This window comes from Mycetomoellerius zeteki, unplaced genomic scaffold, assembly GCF_001594055.1.
Source record: "Mycetomoellerius zeteki isolate Tzet28-1 unplaced genomic scaffold, Tzet1.0 scaffold221, whole genome shotgun sequence".
NCBI classification, from domain to species: Eukaryota; Metazoa; Arthropoda; class Insecta; order Hymenoptera; family Formicidae; genus Mycetomoellerius; species Mycetomoellerius zeteki.
Window position 1 is genome coordinate 208,592 of NW_017257184.1, and position 16,671 is coordinate 225,262.

Here is a 16,671-nt window from a genome sequence, read left to right on the forward strand (position 1 = left end):
GTATATATATGATGTTTTAATTTTAATTTTTAAATATATTATTTAGGTTAAAATGAAATCAATGAAATCCCACGAAGAGCGTATAAGGAAGTTGGTTGAAAAAATAAAAGAATTATCAGAAAATCAAGTTGCTATTACAGAAACTAATAATATGGATACAGACGTAAAAGCGTTTCTCGTTAACTGGGAGAATTTATACATAATGTAAGTATTATTATAAGTACATTGTGTATAAATTCTCCCAGTTTATTTATATATTATAAATTTGTTGTATTACCTAATACAATACATACAGGTTATCCGAGCGATTGACTGAAATAACTAATGCTATCGGTCGAACACCGCCTAAAAAATATACTGAAGCAATCATCAATCTGATGTCATTTATTAACAATGTGGAAGGTTTTCTATTGTCAGAACATATAATTATGTCGGATGAGAAGATTATGGAAGAGCAAATAAAAAGATTTAAAAATGTACAAAACTCGTTAAAAGAACACAAAGAAACTTTCAAATATGTTAACTCAACTGGACAAGATTTAATAGCAAAGATAAATGATGATTCTTTAGCACAGCGGCTTAAAGACGAATTGCAGGATTTGAATACTAAATGGAGTGATATCCCTATCATTTTGGAAGAGAAACAACAGACTCTTACCAAAAGTAAGTAGAAAATAAATAATATACAAATAATATACAAAATAAATGCTTATTTTTTATTTCCATTTTAGTTGTTATGATTATATAGGAAAGTTATTAATACAATGTTTTTTTAGGTATTACAATTTTGCAAACATTTAATACCGAACTTTCTACTCTTGAATCTTGGTTGGAAAAATCAACATTATATCTAGAAAATTTATCCAAAGATAACATTACGGATAATGTTGAAACAACAGAACATAAATTACAACAAATTCACTCATTTTCTCAAGAAATGGATAAAACAAAACCGCAGATAGAAGCACTTCGATTATCGGCAAATGATATACTCGAAAAATCGGAAGCTAGTTTTACAAGTCTGTTAAACAACAAATTGGAAGCTATAACATATAAGTGGAACACAATTGTTAATGAGGCTAAAAGTTTAAACGACAAATATGAAAGCGCTTTAAAGAAAAATGATAATGTAAGTACATATAATCTTTATGAGTAAAAGTATGAATGTTTTTTTACGTAACTGTTCTATTTTCTATTAGATTATTAATGGTATAGAAGATTTCACAAAGTGGTTGTCAAGTTTAGAAAAAGAAATACCAGTAGAATCAAGAATAACATCATCAGTTGAACTTTTTCAAGTTCGTGGTCGGTACCAAGCATTAAAAGACAACATTGATAAACGAGTGGAAGAATTTAGAAACTTGAACGAAATGGGAAATGATAAACTGTTAAGTTCAGAAGGATCATCCGTACAAGAGCTTGGTAGGCGTTTCACTTTTTTAAATGCGCGATGGACGGATGTTACAGATCGTATATACGAACGCTACAGACATTTACAAAATGCTAGTCATGAGTACGGAGAATTTCGTGCTTTAGTCGCACAGGAAAGTGATTGGTTGGATAAACTTGATAAGCGATTAAAAAAATCGCCTAAAGCTGCTGCAGATGCAGAAGAAATTTCGGAAGAACTGGATGTAAGTAAATTGTTAAATTTTGTATAAATATTTATCAATAATTATCCTATCATTTAAATCAAATAATTAGCTTAGAAAAAATAAAATTTAAAAAGTTATTGTAAATTATTGTTTAGCCTTTAAATGTTTTTTTTTATAGAAAATGTTAAATTACTTCTCTTTGTAAAGTTTCGTAATTTTAACTGATTCTTTGTACATATAGTGTACACACAACACACTAAAAAGTTATATATATTATGTTTAAGGATTTAGAGAATTACATACGAAATCATCCGGAATCTAGACTTGAGAAAATTCAAGAAATTGGTAAACAACTTATTGACAGTAATATCATGACTCATTCTATTGAAACAGACGTAGAGGGATTAACAAATCGATGGGAAAACTTAAACAAGCAGGTATGCATGTATTTGCTACAAATCTATGTGTTTGTCATTAATGTAAAGTGTATAATTTATACTAAGTGTATAATTTATACTAAGATATATCCTAAAGAGCTCATATTACGGAATTGTATGTATGTGCTAAGCATAGATACGAACATTTGAGACTTTAACAGCTTGTAACCGCATGTTGCATTAGTATGAATGCTTAGAATGATTATGTTTGTGTGAAAATTATAATATATAAAAACTATAATATATAAAATAGATATGCAACAAAAAATCAAAGAAAGTTTTTAAATATTATATCATTATATATACAATTGTATATTATGTTTTTGCTTGGCTGAGAAAAAAACTGTAACGTTGCAAGTCTAATACTTGCTTTGTAAAGTTAGTTTAGTTAGAAAGATAGAGTATTATGTTTTGAGTAGGCAGGGCAACGGGCCAAGCTGTTGGAAGGATCAGTGAAGCAAGCTCAACAATCAGAAGGGCGTATTCTTGCCCTTCAGCACTCTTTAACACAAATAGATTCCGTACTAACTGCACGTCTTGATTGCGACCTCACTGCTGATGATTTGCCTCACGATTACCAGGTCTGTTTACGAAAAAAATGATACGTATATTATGTCATATTATATAATTAAAGGAATAATCCATAATCTAAAACTGTTAGAACTAATGTTGCGAATTTGTTGCTTCTGAATGATTGTCATTTAAAAGCTTGCCGACGTTTAATTCGAAAAAAATTATAATTACAATAACATCTCTTAAGTATGTTTCTTATATTCGACAAGTTATGAAAAATAGATTTATCAATATAAAAATTCTTGCAGAATGTCAGTAACATATTAACAGATATAGTTATTATGATAAATACATTATACAAATAAGATTTAAAATAATTAAGAAAAGAGTAAAGAGATATTAATATATTTTTTACTCTGTATGTATATAACGAGATTATGAAAATAGCATGATCGCGAAAGAATGTGGTTATTAAAATCTGCATCTTTTACATCAATTTTACTAACTATATAATTATATTATAAAAAGAATGTCAAATTTTACTAATGCATATGGCATATCACAGAATATAATATACCTACATATATGATAAAACATTAAGTATTATTTATTTTATGCATAATTATATATTATGACTACAGAAATTAATGGAAGAATTAGAACAACAGCATGCTACACTCGAGGAAATGGCATCACAAATTGAATCGTACAAAGCTTCTGGTAAACAAGAAGCGGCACTTCGACTCCAAGAACAAATGTCCCTGATTGAACAGAAATATGCTAAAGTACAAAGAAAGTTTCAACGTTTTCGTTGTCCGACCAATATAGAACCTAGATTATCGAGAGCTTTACGAGAACTCAGGGGAATAGAAGAAGCAACTTGTTTGCTGGAATTATCATCGGAAGATCCCGAAGTCATCGAGGGTCAATTAAAACATTGTCTGGTAGCTACACGTTTATTCAAATATTGCGTAATCTATGAAACTAATGCACATATCAATAATTTATTTGTTGTCTTGCAGCGCTTTTATCAAACTTTAAGTGAGATTAAGAGCGAAATTGAATGTATAATCGTAACTGGAAGGAAATTAGTTGAAGATAAAGCTGTTCCCGAGCCCGATAAATTTTCAAAGCGAATAGATATGTTGAAGGAATTATATAATAAGGTAAGTAATAATAATCTAAGTTTATTAATTTTAGAAAACAATTAGAAGTATGATTCAAACATTTAAATTTATTTTAGCTTGGTCTCCACATAACGGAATTCAAATCCATATTAGAATCGGCATTAGACTTGTCACGCGACATGCATAAAAGTATGGCATATATTAATATGTCTGTCGAAAGTATAAATAAGGAATTAGATACCCAAAAAAGTCTGCCTGATCTGCCGGTGAATGCGATATATGTACAAGTATGTAATAAATTTTATTTCAGGCTATTTTATATTACTCAGTATATTTTATATTACAGATATAAACATAAATAATCTATTAATTATTATCTATTAATTATATCTTTACCAAATTGAACTATAAATGTCTTTTGACACAAATTATAAAATTTATAATTGTGTCATTATTTATAGGAGACTCTGACCGAAGTAATTCCGCGTCTTAATGTTATAAGAGACAAATTGTTTGTATCGCAAAACCAATTTTCAAAATTATGCGATCCTATGTATCTCGAACAACTTAAGGAAAAAATGTCTGACGTAATCATAAGATTAGCTAATACAGAAAAGAGATTGCGAGTTTGTCAAGGCTCGGAGGTAAATTTTTCATAATATATCTGAATATTATATTATATAAATATACATATCTTTTATCTTTGTAAAAGGATGAGCCTAATGTCGACGAAATAAACGCATGGCTTTTACAAGTTGAAGAGAAGTTAAATAAATTAGATGCGGTTTCAATTGATCAACTTACTGAACATCACTTTGAACAGTGCAAGGTACTGAAATATTCGTATAATATGATCTGGAGATACGGTAGTGTCTCGGCGCTAAGCCAAGCGATATTAAAAAAAATATTTTACATTAAAAGATAAGATAAATACATAATTTCTTTTTTATACATTGTATAAAATATTGTATAAAATGTATATTTTGATAAAACATCTTCGTAAATATTTTTAATATTGTCTCATTATTAGGCTGTGCAAAGTGAAATGATAGAAGCAAAACCGAAAGTTAATCAGCTTCAACGTTATGCATTTCATCCCCAAGTAGCTGAAGTATGTGAAAAATGGGAAGTCATCTCTAACAGAATACAAGTATGTATCCAATTCTTGTTTAAAAATTAAAATTTGTTTATCTATTATCTTTTTTCTAAAGTCAATTTTATCATTCATTGCTTATTCGCTCATGGCTTATTCTTTGCTTTATACTTTAACAATCGGTATATGTAATGCTTGTGCTTGTTAGTACCATTACGTATATCTCTATCACATAAAACATTTTCATTAATATGTATATAAGACGTTTTATATTACAAAATATGCAGAAATATTCTGACTTATTTTGAATATTAATTTTCATTAAATATTAATTTTTTTAATGTAAAAATTTCTAATATATAAAAAAATATCATACCCCAATCTTTTTTACAGCATTATTTTTTTTTAAATGAAGCTATATATATTTTAATAGTATTACTTTTTCTACATATTTATGTACCTTAATAAGTGTAAATAATAATATACTTTTTGTTTTCGAGAAATTTGTAATTAAATTAAAATAATAATAGTGTATATTAAACTTATATTACTTCTCGATAGTATGGAATACCGATTCTGTCCAAGAGGTGGCTCTCTCTCTGTAAATAGTGTAATTGCTGACACAAAATAAGTATATATTTTGGTGGATAAAAGGATTTGTATTTTATTGATTATTTTTTTATGGTATTGTCTCTCCCCTTGTATAAAACCTACTTTTTATGGAGAATTTACAACAAATTGTAAAGTTAGAAGAATCTATTTGAGTGATAGTGCAGAGATTTTTGCATTGGTGATGGATATCCATGAAAAATTCAGCTTTATATGCACAATGAACCGCATTGTCACTTTCGTTCACATTAGACCATGCTTAATATCGTTCCACTATTAACATGCTCTTTCCATTAACTGTCAATTGTCCATAAAGTTTCTGTCACCTATCATATTTTCACAGGAATGGATCCACAAAATCACAGACAATTTGTTAATAAAAAGTAAAGCAGAAACTTCTAAGGGGAGAGACAATTACGGACGCAATAAATTATCTAAACAGCTGGAACAAACTTCAGCACATCCTGCGAAAAAAGAAAAGAAATTAATAGATGAGAATAAAGCAATTTATGGCATAGGATATTTTAATCCTGCATTTGATGATAATCAGTGTGCTGTTAATACACCTGAAAGCTCGCCCACTGATGTGCCTCATCGAAGCAGGAAGTCTTCCGCTAAATCGGAAAAAGTAACGACTAGAATTGTGGATGTTAGTAAAACTGTTAGACGAAAATTAGACATGAGTACCGTGCCTGATGTTGTTCAAACTTCTCAACCACAAGTTGTTCAAGTTGACGACGACTTGCCTTCACCTTGTTCCGATACAGACGTGTATATGACTGATGAGGAAGAATTCTTTCTAGCTAAAAACAGTAAATTATTCTCTCAGGTATCTAGCAATACTCTGACAGCAACAGAAACGAAAACTTTTAACACAGCTTGCGCACAGCAGAATCCATTTCGAATTGTAGAAGTGAAAGAAATGGAAATTGTAAAATCAGTAGCGTCTCCCGAAGATCATGTAATCTTGCCGAGTGCTAATGTTAGTGTTGGATTAATGCCGCAAGTAGTTGAAAGAGTGGAAATTATTGAGGATACCGAGACGGAAGCTGAATCTATTGATACTGACACAGAAGACAAGGAAGTCAAAGGGAAAATACCGTCTACTACAGAACAGATTGTTAAGAAAAAAGAACTTGTGCCAATTTTAAAAAAGAAAGCTCCTGTCGAACCTCCTCCACAAAATATTAAAAGACTCATACTAAAATTAAGTACTGATCAGGAAATTCTTATCGATTCAAATAAAAACATAACAACTTCCAGTGATGTATTATTAAGAAATGAAGAGGTTGACGCTGCAGGATTTTCAAAGGCTGAATGTATTCAAGTAGATCAACAATTAAAAGAAAGATCAAATAAATCGCCGAAGATAACATCTTCGTGGAAAGACACAGAGAGCGTGGCAGAGTATCTTATATTAGATGACGAAGAAATTGAAAAATCTAATATAAAAACTAGTGAGCAAGCAAAATATGCTACAGCACAAACGTCAATGGGGATGCTAGAAAACGAAAATAATCAGAAGGAAATGACATCTAAGAAAAGTACTGAATATTTTATAATACGTGAAAATACTGGTAATGCGAGTCGAAGCGAAGAAGAGAATTTATATAAGAAGTCACCGTTACTAAAGCATATGAAAAATCTATCAAAAGATGACACGTTGGAAGATTGCGAAAGCTTTTATGGCAGTGATAAGGAAACAGATGATGCTTTAATATTTTCGGACGATACAGAAATTGATGTTGGTAGTTCCAGTTCAGATGGAGAGGACACTAATTTAGGAGAGCATGTTGAGCACCTCTTGGACAAGGTAACATGTGTGTCGCATAAATGTGGCATTCATGTCCACGGCATTCATGTTCAGTTTGTTATTTATTCCAAGTCTTGATTACATAGGCCTGACTATAAGAATTTTTTTGATATTACATGATATATTTTTATTTTTCTTACATGAATATTTTTATTTTTTCAGATGAAAGTTGAAAGATCTCGGCCAATTATGCAGCATAAAATGGAAACAAAAGCTATTCATGAAAAAGCGCTATTCAAAAATCCAATGGGTATTTCTCGAACAACGTTAGAGAAAACTATTTTGGAATTTGAACAATTAGCACAAATGATGCTATGCAGAATGGATGTTATGTTAATGAGTATTAGTGGTATCTCTAATGAGAAAGATCCTACCAAGCGTCTTGAGGTTTGTGTAACTTACTTAAATTTGTTGATGAATAAAATTATCATTTAATGATTGTAATCTATATTTTTATGTATTACAGATACTGAAAAGTGAGATTAGTACCCTTGCCCCAGATGCAGCAGCTTTAATCAGTAAGGGAGATGGTTTAGTTATGACAATACATATGAATGATCCTGCACGGGCAGAAAAAATAAAACACGAACATCAAGATAAGCTAAGAAGCAAGTGGCATCAAGTTATGGCGGAAATTGAAACGCGCAGAAAACAAGCACAAAAAGCAGAAGAAGTTCTACGACAATATAATAACATAATAACGGAATTTGAAGAATGGTTTAGAGATGTACCACTGAAACTCGAACAAGCTAATAATTATGAAGGCCAATTGGAATCATTTACTGAAGAATTTGATACGAAACAAGTACAAATACACAAACTGAATGAGCTAGCTGTAGAGTTAAAAAAATTGAATGTTGGGTATTCGGAATCAGTACGCTATAATATTAATAGAAATTGGCAAAAAGTTAGTTCGCAGTTCAAAAGATTCAGTGGTAGCAAAGACAAGGACAAACACGTGACTGAGAAGAAAGTAGAATTGGTATGTTTTAATATTGAGATAAATTATATAATAAATTATTATTAAAACATTTTAAATCTATCGTGTAAAACATTTTAGATTGAACATTTTGTGGAATTTATTTGTATTATCGAACTTTATTTTTTTCAGGATACTGATGGCGTAAATCCGCAAGAATTTATTGCACGCATTAACAAATTGAGAGAAGCAATAGTAACCGTATCACGATCTTTGAATTCTTTACCACTAAATGGTAGAGATTACGAGCTATTTATAAGCCAAGAAGAATGCTTAAAGAAAATTAACAATGCTTTAAATATTTTAAAGCCAAGTATTGACGAAGTAAATTATGTTTGCGAAAGCGTTACGCGGCAAGCCAAGAGAGAGCAGTCTGATCAAATAAAACGTTTAAGTGAGAAGTTACAAGACGAATGGGCAAGTGTTAGTCAGAGTTATATGGAAAGACATAATCGGTGGATTAAATGTTACGAAAAATGGAGAGAACTTCATAACACATGTCGAACATTTGCGGAGTGGTTAGATAAAATGGAAGATGCTTTAAAGAAGTGTAACGTTTTTAGCCATTCTAAAGCAAGTAAAACAAAAACTTTTGAACTAGAACAAGAAGTTTCTAGAATGCAAAGAACGTTAAATAACATCAATACAGTGAGTACGGATATATCTAGCCGGGCTTCCACTGAAGATGTAATAGAATTGCAGAATATAATTGAAAATATTAGGCACCGTTGGCACAATTTAGTGACCGAAATAAACACACGAAAAGAAAAGTAAGTAAGACATGTTATTTTCCACATTTCCAAATAAGGAATTGAAATTATTTATAGGAATCTTTTATATCACTCAAACATCTTAAATAAATTAGTATGATGTTTCATATATATATTATATATATTATATATATATATATATATAATTATAAATGATGGTCGTTATAAAGAATTATGAATTATGAGTTATGAATTATGAATTATGAATTATGAAATTATGACTTGCTAATGCAGACAAGCAAGCATGTAGTATTGCGAGGAAAGCTCGACCCAGCATTGAGCTATTTCAGTTGTGATTTGCCTGTGCTGTAGTGAAGTCAGTCAACTCAGAATAACCTCAGAATAAACGAACATCTTCGAGTTTCTCTTGTAAATCACTTTTTCGTGTAAAACAATAATATGTATTATTATTTCGATTACAATAACTTCAATAATTTATCATATACATAAAATATTATTAATAGACGTTAAAATGTTCCGTTTATATGTCATATTTTGAATATATTTGTATTAATGTATTATTTAAGGAATTTTGCTATGGAGAGAAAAGTGAACAATGACGGTAGGATTTTGGAAACAGCATATAATATCATAGAACAAGTGAATACTCTATTAGTATCTGCAGCAAATCCTTCGGACGAGACCTCATTATCGATCCGACTATCGTTAATTAAGGCAAGTGTCTCTTTTGTTTTATTTAAGTATATTTTTTAAATGTTATTCTTTTATCATTTTAATAGAATTCAAGAATAATTATCGGTGCAATAATAAATTTTATTCCCTATATTTTGTTCCCTAAATATACAGAAATTTGCAACTTTTAAATAAATAGTAATATCGTTATAGTAACACAATTTCTATGTATACTTAACACGTTCACTATTTTCGCGAAGATCACTATTACATGAAATCACTTATACTTTCAAAATTATATCACGTACATATGAATGTATAACACGTAAAAAATATGTAATTGAAAAGCACTCTTTAGAGCGCTCTGTGCAGTTGTGACTTGGATAAGTAACGGAATTATTCTCTCCGAGATTCAGTTTTCCCATAGGCTACAGTCCGGTGCAGCATAATCAAATAAACTGAAACGTGTCCTAATAATATCTCTACATTTCATGACTGCACATGCCGAATCGTGCCAGGATATAAATAGCATTGAACTCTCACTTTCAATCTGCTTCCTAAAGTTTGACTATATATATCGTTCGTTCTTTATCTTTTTTTTATAGATAATGGATTAACAGTAAAAATATCTATAAATTATAATTCTTCTTCGTGTAATTCACTTTCTTTAATGTATATTATTTATTTTTAAAAGATAAATAATAAGTTATTCTTTTTTAAATCTAATGAAATATTTGCAGGCGAGAGAAGAAGAACTTACATCTCGGAAAAGAACTTTGCAAACCTTAGTAAATCAATCTAACGTTCCCAAAGAAGAAGACGAGAGCAATAAACTTCTCGCGGATATGGACAAAGTATTAATTTTATTTATAAATTTTATAATATTGTAATTTTTTCAATTTTAATAATTTGATATGATATAATTGTATATAATGTAATTATATAATTACATTTGTATTTAATGATGTTTGTTTAGGCTAATACAAATCTGTCGAATCACCGCGAATATGTAGAATGCAAGCTTGCGTCGCTTAGAAAATACATCTGCACCCTGGATGCTGTTATGGCGTGGGTTATGGAAACGCGAACGCGATTAAGTATTTCTCAAGATCTATCGCAGCACGAGCGTAATGAAGTGATTAAAAATATTATGGTAAGTTATATTATTAAGTTAGCATAAATTATATTACCTTATAATTTTTAATGAAAATTGTATTTTTCAGTCTAAAGTCGAAGATCGCGAAATGGAAGTAAAAGATGTGTTAGAAAATTATACTAATTTGGAAAAAGAGTGTGAATCAGCAAAACAACCGGTTTCTGTTGAATTACAAGTATGTAAAAATATGTTCATTATGTTCAATTTCCAATAGATTTGTTACTATTAAATTGTATTAGCATTTAAAACTCTCTTTAAACAATCTATAATTTCTATAATGAAATCTGATGCATTTTTATTTATAATTTTTTATGCTGTATATTTTCGTATGCATATTTTAATATATATTTCATATGTATGTAATTTGATGTTTATTTTATATACGTATATTTTATAAAGAAACACGGCCAATCTCGCGATGACTGGCCATGACATATCACTGTTTGTCTTAGCGCCAACACATTGTCTCTTGATATATGTGTATTCTTTCTCTTAATTGTTTTTCACGGCAAATAAGATTATAAATAAAATATTATCTTGAATTTTAACATAAATTATAAATTGTCTAAAGTAAACATTATTTAATATTGCGCATGTTATAGGAGAAATTGAAAAAACTAAGAGAAGACTGGCAATTTGTAAAGTGTTACGGTGAAAATGAAGCTTCATCTACCATTTCTGTCGGGACTACTTCAAAAGGTAAGATAAATCGTATCCATTTTTATGGCTTAAAAATTCTTTTTATATGTATTTACTTGTTTAGTATATTCTGCTTTTTCAATGGCACTTTTAAATAATTGCTTTAGAGTCGATAAATAGAAAATAAAATTTTACATTTATTCTAAAAGAGAAACAATTTTCTCTTTTCCTAATATATAAAAGAAACTACAGTCGAACTTTTTTATTACATTCTCTGTAGAGAATAAGAAAATTTAATATTTAAGAGTTACTATTCTCGTGGAAATACATTACTCTCTAATCAAGTGCATTTTTAAACTTAATAAAATTATATCATTGGAATGGTAATTTATGGATTAAATGCTTCTTTTATTTGTCAATGTAGAGTGTAAAACAATAAGAGGAATAATTAACGCTTGTGAAGCTAGATTTATTAGATTATACCTTTCATGAAAAAATTGTTTTTTTTTCTTAATTAGTTATATAGAATAAAAAAGATAGATAAAGAGTTTAGTCATTCACAGTTAAATAGATTGCTATACGACAGTAATAAAAATCGACATAAATCAACTGAATTTAATATGTCGCTGTCCGGTATTAGTCTAATTTAATAAGCTTTTAGTAATTTCTATATGCGTTAATATTGTTGAATTTAATATTATAATTGTTTGTTGTTCTACAAGTTTTAATACAACATTCAGAGAAAAATATAATAGCAATTATATATTGTATGTAGGTGATAATTGTAGAAGTTTTATTATGTAAAATTAATGTACACATGTGTATAGTTGAATAAACTATTTTATAGTTATAATAACCATAAAATAGCTTATTCAACTGTATACATTAATTCTGTAACATAAAACTTCAATGGTTGTCACCTATATAGTTTTCTATCACTCTTCTCTGAATGGAGTAGAACCAATTCTGGCTGTTGGTTGGTAAATACATGTTCTTACGAACGACGCAAGATCTCCAAAGGAAGACCGGCGACCGTAAGAACAATAAATAGTACGTTTAGCCGGTCCGGTAAGCGCGGCCACATTTCACTTCCACCCCATCCTGCAGAGCGATATATATCCGCCGCGTTAAGTGCAGCCTTTTCAACGACTGGTGCGTTCCTTTCTCCTTTGTCGCCGTCGTTATTCGATTGGTTGGCGCACTCGGACATTGCTTTACTACACATACCTTAGAAATTGTTGAATCGACGACATTGTTCAAATTTAACTCCAATAGACATAAATATAACCCGTCCGCGCTACATTCCTTTCGTTATCATATATAAATTGTAATTTTAAGGGTCGATAAAAAAATTATTTAATTTCATTATTTAATAAAAGCATTGTGGAAAATATTGTTCTCTTGAAAAATCCAATACATCTCACTATTTCCAAATTTTAATCCAAATTTCGATTGTCAAGATCCTTTGATCACTAAAAAATTACATTTGCTCTCGAAACTTTTTACAACAAAATGATTTTTTTTTTTCGTGGAAACAAATTGCCAATAAAATATTACAGACACGTGTACGGCGTGGTTTACGAACATTCTAAATTTATGAAACATTTATACATATTTACGTACATTAATTGCACAAAATTTGCACCGTAATTTATCAATTTATCAATAAGCATTTTATGAACAACACAAATTTTAATTTAATCGGTGATTATCTCAACTGGTACTATTAGTAGAATATCTATAGCAAAATTTATAACAATACAATTCACTATCCCTAATCTAATTTTTTTCCTTGTGTTAAATAACAGAAAATTCTATCTATGTTAACAAAATAATTAATAGATACAATGTGGCAGCTATTTAAGGATCTGTCTATGTAAAATAGAATCCTCAGCTATATTATACAAATTTATTATTTGAAAGTTTCTAAAAGCTACTTAGAAGTTGCAATTGTTAATATTACTATTCATCATATCACTATTTCATTTAATTATATTTAGTGTTAATTATTATCATTAAATTATATTTATAATATTAATGTTAAATTATAATTAATATATTAATCAGATTTAAAGTACAACCAAACGACAAAAATACAACGTTTAATAAAAGGAGCGAGATTTTATTCTCTAAAAAAAATAAGAGTAAACTAATGATAAAGAGTAAAGTAACTAATGGTAATTAAATTTTATCCTGTTGTATAAATCGAAGAGAGATGGCATGAAGAAACAAAGCGGGTGTTAGAACGCGATAAGCACGGCGTGATAATCAGATCATCGCGAAAGGGACGAGTGAACAATTAATGCTGCGAATATAAAAAAAGGAGCTTAATTCACCAACCGATGCACTGTTGCGCCGATATAGCTGTCTTTCTGGAAGAGCCGTTCCATTGTTCCGACGCTCGCGCTCCTAGACATGGAACCGCTTGGAAAATCTCTAATTACGATGCTGCGCGCTAATTAACGGCGCGAATGACAGCCCGCCACTTTGCTCCGACATTCCCGACGCTTATTGTATGTACATACATACCCGCAACGTACTTCGAGCAATGCAAACGAACAACGCACATGTACTTATATATGACACTCACGACATTCGTTAAACACGCTGACGCGCTATTATGCATAAAGTAAGAAGACTTAAGGGCAGACAAAATTTCAGTAATAGTAACCGTAAGGCGTAAACTTAAGCCGATGAGCCAATCAGGATATTGCTTTAGATTAACGTAATCTGACGGAAATAGAAATAGCAGTAAACTTATCTATGTGAGGCAAATTTTAACCGGTTGAAATCATCGGCTTAAGTTTATGCCTTACTAATAGTTGGCCCTTAAAAATCTACAATAGATTTTTAAGCCTCGAGCCATAAGAAAGGGACGAATCATAGTCAATTATTCTTCTCGCATTCGACTGTAATTGATCAATTTCTTACGGCTTAAGGCTTAAAACACCTATTGTAGATTCGGACTTACAGAATTTTGTCTGCGGTAGCCCTAAGGCTGGAGCACAGACCTTTGCATAACGCATAATGCACAGAGATGGGTATTATTTGAAATAGATTTAAAATGGAAGTACAAAATGCCTATTTGTATTTTGTATTTAAGATACATTAAAAAAAAATTATTTTACATTTCCATTTAAATTTCTGATTGGTCACAAATATCGTCATTACATTGAACGACTGTGCATTCTTGAAATTGGTTCATTTGGCCTGGGATTGTGTAACTCTTAACGATAATGTCGATATTGTTGTTGCGCAGCTTTTATACCATGAATAATATCTGCGCAACGACAATAACGTCATTAAGGGGATGCTGGAGTGATGAAAACGACATTACAGTCGTATAAAAATCTCCGAATTGATTGAATGGAATAAAAAATCCTTTTACAGAATTAAAATAGACGCAAAATTAGAAGATGGTGCAGTGAACTTTATATTAAAATTGAAAAAAGTCAAAAATTTACTTAACTTTTTTTCGATTTTAGTATAAAATCTAAAGGCATCATCTCCTAATTTTTCATCTCCTTTAATTCTGTAAAAGGATTTTTGATTCCGTTCGGTCAATTCGGAGATTTTTATACGACTGTAATATCGATAATTTGATCACTCCAGCATCCCCTTAAAGATTACAGAATCCTAGTACTGATCTTCTAACTTTTCTTACATCATGCTACTAAAGGCTATCACATATAAAAAAGAAAAATTGTAATTATAAGATCGTAAACGTATCGACCATTTATGGTTGGGTATTTTAAGATGTAAGATCATACTTTTAATTGTGATTAGTTGATTTGTTTACAGCTTTACGATTACAATTAAAATTTTTTTACGTGTGGTGGCCTTTACATACAAAAAATTCTACCTTTCGCGCGGCAACTTCATATCGATACGATGCGCGCGTCACGCGATAACACCAAAATTGAGCGCCTCGAAAGTCGGGAAATGATTAATTGTTCATTGAACATTTAGAGCTAATCCCTTTGAAAGCCCACTCAATATTTTCGACGTTCCGTAAAAGCGACTTCAACAATACGATAAATGTCTTGACAAATGAAGCGTCTTGACGTGCGTTGAGGGGGAAGAGAATTCTAGGGATTTAGGAATGTCGCGAGTTACGATTAACGACGATCAGGCGTTAATTAATGGCTATCGAGTGCTAATTAAGGATTGAATAATCGATTTCTTCGCCTACACGGGATTTTTCTACTGTTCGGAAAGAGCACGATTTTGGTACAGATTTTGGCGGGAAGGCGAGCGACACGAATCGTCGCGGGAAAGCTCACGCTTACTACATTTGTCAAAACAAGAGGCAAGCTTTACATAATTACACCGCCGTGTCACGTGCGAGATGACAATGAGTGTTAAGGTGCGAGCATGTGTACATGCATATCTCGTTGTGCTTCTTTGTTAGGTCATCTAAGTCGAGACGAAAATACTTGTGCAAAACATGTAAACACCCGCTGCAACGGACGCAAGTCGAGCAAATAATGGCTACGACCAGTGTATGATTCTAGATCGCGAATTATCTTTCGTAATTTATTACGATTGATATTAAAAATAACTATAAGATTACTGTCCCTTGCATTTTCCGGTACATTTAGTATTTCGGCCACGTGTCGTGTTATTATTGGTTTCCATCAATGTAGATTAATTTTCATTTCTTTAATTTGTTTTTATCTTCTTCTAAAAATTAAAAAAAGATAATAAAGAATAAATTGAACCAAGAGGGAAATTAATATATGTTAATAGAAATGGATATTAAATATAAAGAGTAGGAAAAAAGTATGGAAAATTTCGAGAAATACAAGTTTTACAGGAAAGTGTTTTGAATAAAAGTTGCAGCCCTGAATTTTGATGATCTTTTTTTTACATGGAAATAATAGTAATAATATAGCAATAACAACAATAATTTCGAATTTTATGATTCTTATTGACGATACATACAATAAAAAAAATGACTTGAGAGAATAGCAATCGACTGGAGTTTTTCCAATTTTGAAAAAGAATATTACAAACTACTTTGTCGATTGTTTTCACTGTCTTTTTTTTCTTTCTGAAAACCGATCTCCGAATATTAGTCTGAATTAAGATGATAATCGCAGTCATATTACGCGGGATTGTCGCTACAACGATGTTAAATTTGGAAAAAATTGTAGAAGAATTTTGGACGAATCACACGCACATCGTTATTAGAATATTTCTGATTCATCGAAATACGCCAAACGCGATCAAACGCGCGCTTTTTCCCCTTCCCCGCCCGCTTGACTTATGCATCAAGTTACAGTTGGCGCCTTGGCGGAAGTACAT

At 30.6% G+C, this 16,671-nt stretch overlaps 1 protein-coding gene across 9 annotated transcripts in view; it reads left to right on the top strand.

Moving 5' to 3' along the window:
* Positions 1-16,671, top strand: part of LOC108722985 (dystrophin, isoforms A/C/F/G/H) — a 477,563-nt gene that overhangs the window by 30,121 nt on the left and 430,771 nt on the right. For 7 of the 9 annotated variants that reach the window (XM_018448392.1, XM_018448399.1, XM_018448394.1 and 4 more), the window contains 21 exons: positions 47-204; positions 296-663; positions 777-1,129; positions 1,200-1,634; positions 1,880-2,032; positions 2,452-2,613; positions 3,187-3,489; positions 3,568-3,711; positions 3,789-3,959; positions 4,134-4,316; positions 4,385-4,501; positions 4,703-4,822; positions 5,718-7,187; positions 7,350-7,574; positions 7,654-8,169; positions 8,299-8,936; positions 9,464-9,611; positions 10,310-10,423; positions 10,546-10,722; positions 10,793-10,900; positions 11,328-11,424. In XM_018448392.1, coding sequence (XP_018303894.1) covers positions 47-204; positions 296-663; positions 777-1,129; positions 1,200-1,634; positions 1,880-2,032; positions 2,452-2,613; positions 3,187-3,489; positions 3,568-3,711; positions 3,789-3,959; positions 4,134-4,316; positions 4,385-4,501; positions 4,703-4,822; positions 5,718-7,187; positions 7,350-7,574; positions 7,654-8,169; positions 8,299-8,936; positions 9,464-9,611; positions 10,310-10,423; positions 10,546-10,722; positions 10,793-10,900; positions 11,328-11,424 — 6,160 coding nt within the window. The remainder of the gene's footprint in view (positions 1-46; positions 205-295; positions 664-776; positions 1,130-1,199; positions 1,635-1,879; positions 2,033-2,451; positions 2,614-3,186; positions 3,490-3,567; positions 3,712-3,788; positions 3,960-4,133; positions 4,317-4,384; positions 4,502-4,702; positions 4,823-5,717; positions 7,188-7,349; positions 7,575-7,653; positions 8,170-8,298; positions 8,937-9,463; positions 9,612-10,309; positions 10,424-10,545; positions 10,723-10,792; positions 10,901-11,327; positions 11,425-16,671) is intronic. The other 2 variants (XM_018448400.1, XM_018448401.1) reach the window with 2 other exon arrangements.